This window comes from Aptenodytes forsteri, unplaced genomic scaffold, assembly GCF_000699145.1.
Source record: "Aptenodytes forsteri isolate BGI_AS27 unplaced genomic scaffold, ASM69914v1 Scaffold129, whole genome shotgun sequence".
NCBI classification, from domain to species: domain Eukaryota; kingdom Metazoa; phylum Chordata; class Aves; order Sphenisciformes; family Spheniscidae; genus Aptenodytes; species Aptenodytes forsteri.
Window position 1 is genome coordinate 34,361 of NW_008795033.1, and position 1,245 is coordinate 35,605.

A 1,245-nucleotide genomic window follows, 5' to 3' on the forward strand; every position below is an offset into this window, starting at 1 on the left:
GGGGGCACAGCCAATGGGGGTCCGCTCTGGGGTGGCCCCTGGGTGTCCCCAGGCAAGTCTGGGGGGGGCTGGGGGTGTCACCCGGGGGCTGGCAGGTCCCCCGCCTGCTCTGCCTGGCCTGGGGCTGGACCCTGCCCTCAGCAGCCCCATGCTTCCCGGCAGGCAGGGATGCAGGGATGGCCAGGAAAGCACCCGAACCAGCGAGTCCCCTGCGGCACAGCCGGCAGGCGCCGGTTTAACGGGTCACACCGCAACGGGGACACATTTAATGGGGTCTGGGCTCGGTCCCGGCACGGGACCAGCTTTGATTTCCCCCGAGGACGCGTGGCCTGGATGCGTGCCGCAGCACAGCGCCGTTGGCAGGCAGGCACCGACCGCCACAGCTGCGTGGCTGCAACCAGCCCAGTGCCCACCGCAGCTCCCAGTGCCCAAACTGGGGCCTCCCCAGTTCCTTGGGGACCCCGGATGGAGCAGCTTTGCGGGGCAGACGGGTGGCCAGTGTGACAGTGGGACAAACCACCCACCACAGCACCCCACGGGGTGTGAGAGGGGATGGAGAGACTTTGGGACACGTCCCTCCGGGGCAGGGGTCCACGGTGGGGGGGGGGGAAGTGGGGAGGGGGAAAGGAAAGACCAGGAGGAGCCTCGCGGGGTCCCCGGGGGGAGCAGAGCCCGGCAGGGCGAGGGGAGGAGAGAAGGAATGGGAGGGACAGATGGACGGAGAGGAGGGTGTGTGCAGTGGGATGGAGGGACAGATGGACGGGCGGATGGATGGATGGATGGATGGATGGATGGATGGATGGATACATGGATGGAAGTGACAGACAAGTAAGTAGAGATACACTGGGCGGGAGGGAGGGAGGGAAGGATGGACGGAATGACAGACAAACAGACATGCAGTGAGATAGATGCATGGATGAATGGACAGCTGGACAGATGGACGAATGGAACAAGAGGCAGACAAATAGATACACCCTGGGGTGGGTGGGTGGATGGAAGGAAGGATGGGTGGAAAGAAGGATGGGTGGATAGACGGATGGGTGGAAGGATGGATGGATGGATGGAAGGCTGGAAGGCTGGATGGGTGGAGGGATGGATGGGTGGGTGGGTGGGTGGGTGGATGGATGTTCCCAGCTCGGCGCCAGCCCCTTACCCGTGTCCTGCCGGAACTGGTGCATGGACTGGAGGTCGATGACGTAGGGCGCCAGCTGGACATCGACCTGGCCCAGCCCCACACTGCCACGG

The 1,245-nt window shown here is 64.8% G+C and overlaps 1 protein-coding gene across 1 annotated transcript in view; it reads right to left on the minus strand.

Moving 5' to 3' along the window:
• Window positions 1–1,245, minus strand: part of DTX1 (deltex E3 ubiquitin ligase 1) — an 11,684-nt gene that overhangs the window by 9,920 nt on the left and 519 nt on the right. The window contains exon 2 of the mRNA XM_009276346.1: window positions 1,154–1,245. This exon is cut by the window's right edge and continues 45 nt beyond it. Coding sequence (XP_009274621.1) covers window positions 1,154–1,245 — 92 coding nt within the window. The remainder of the gene's footprint in view (window positions 1–1,153) is intronic.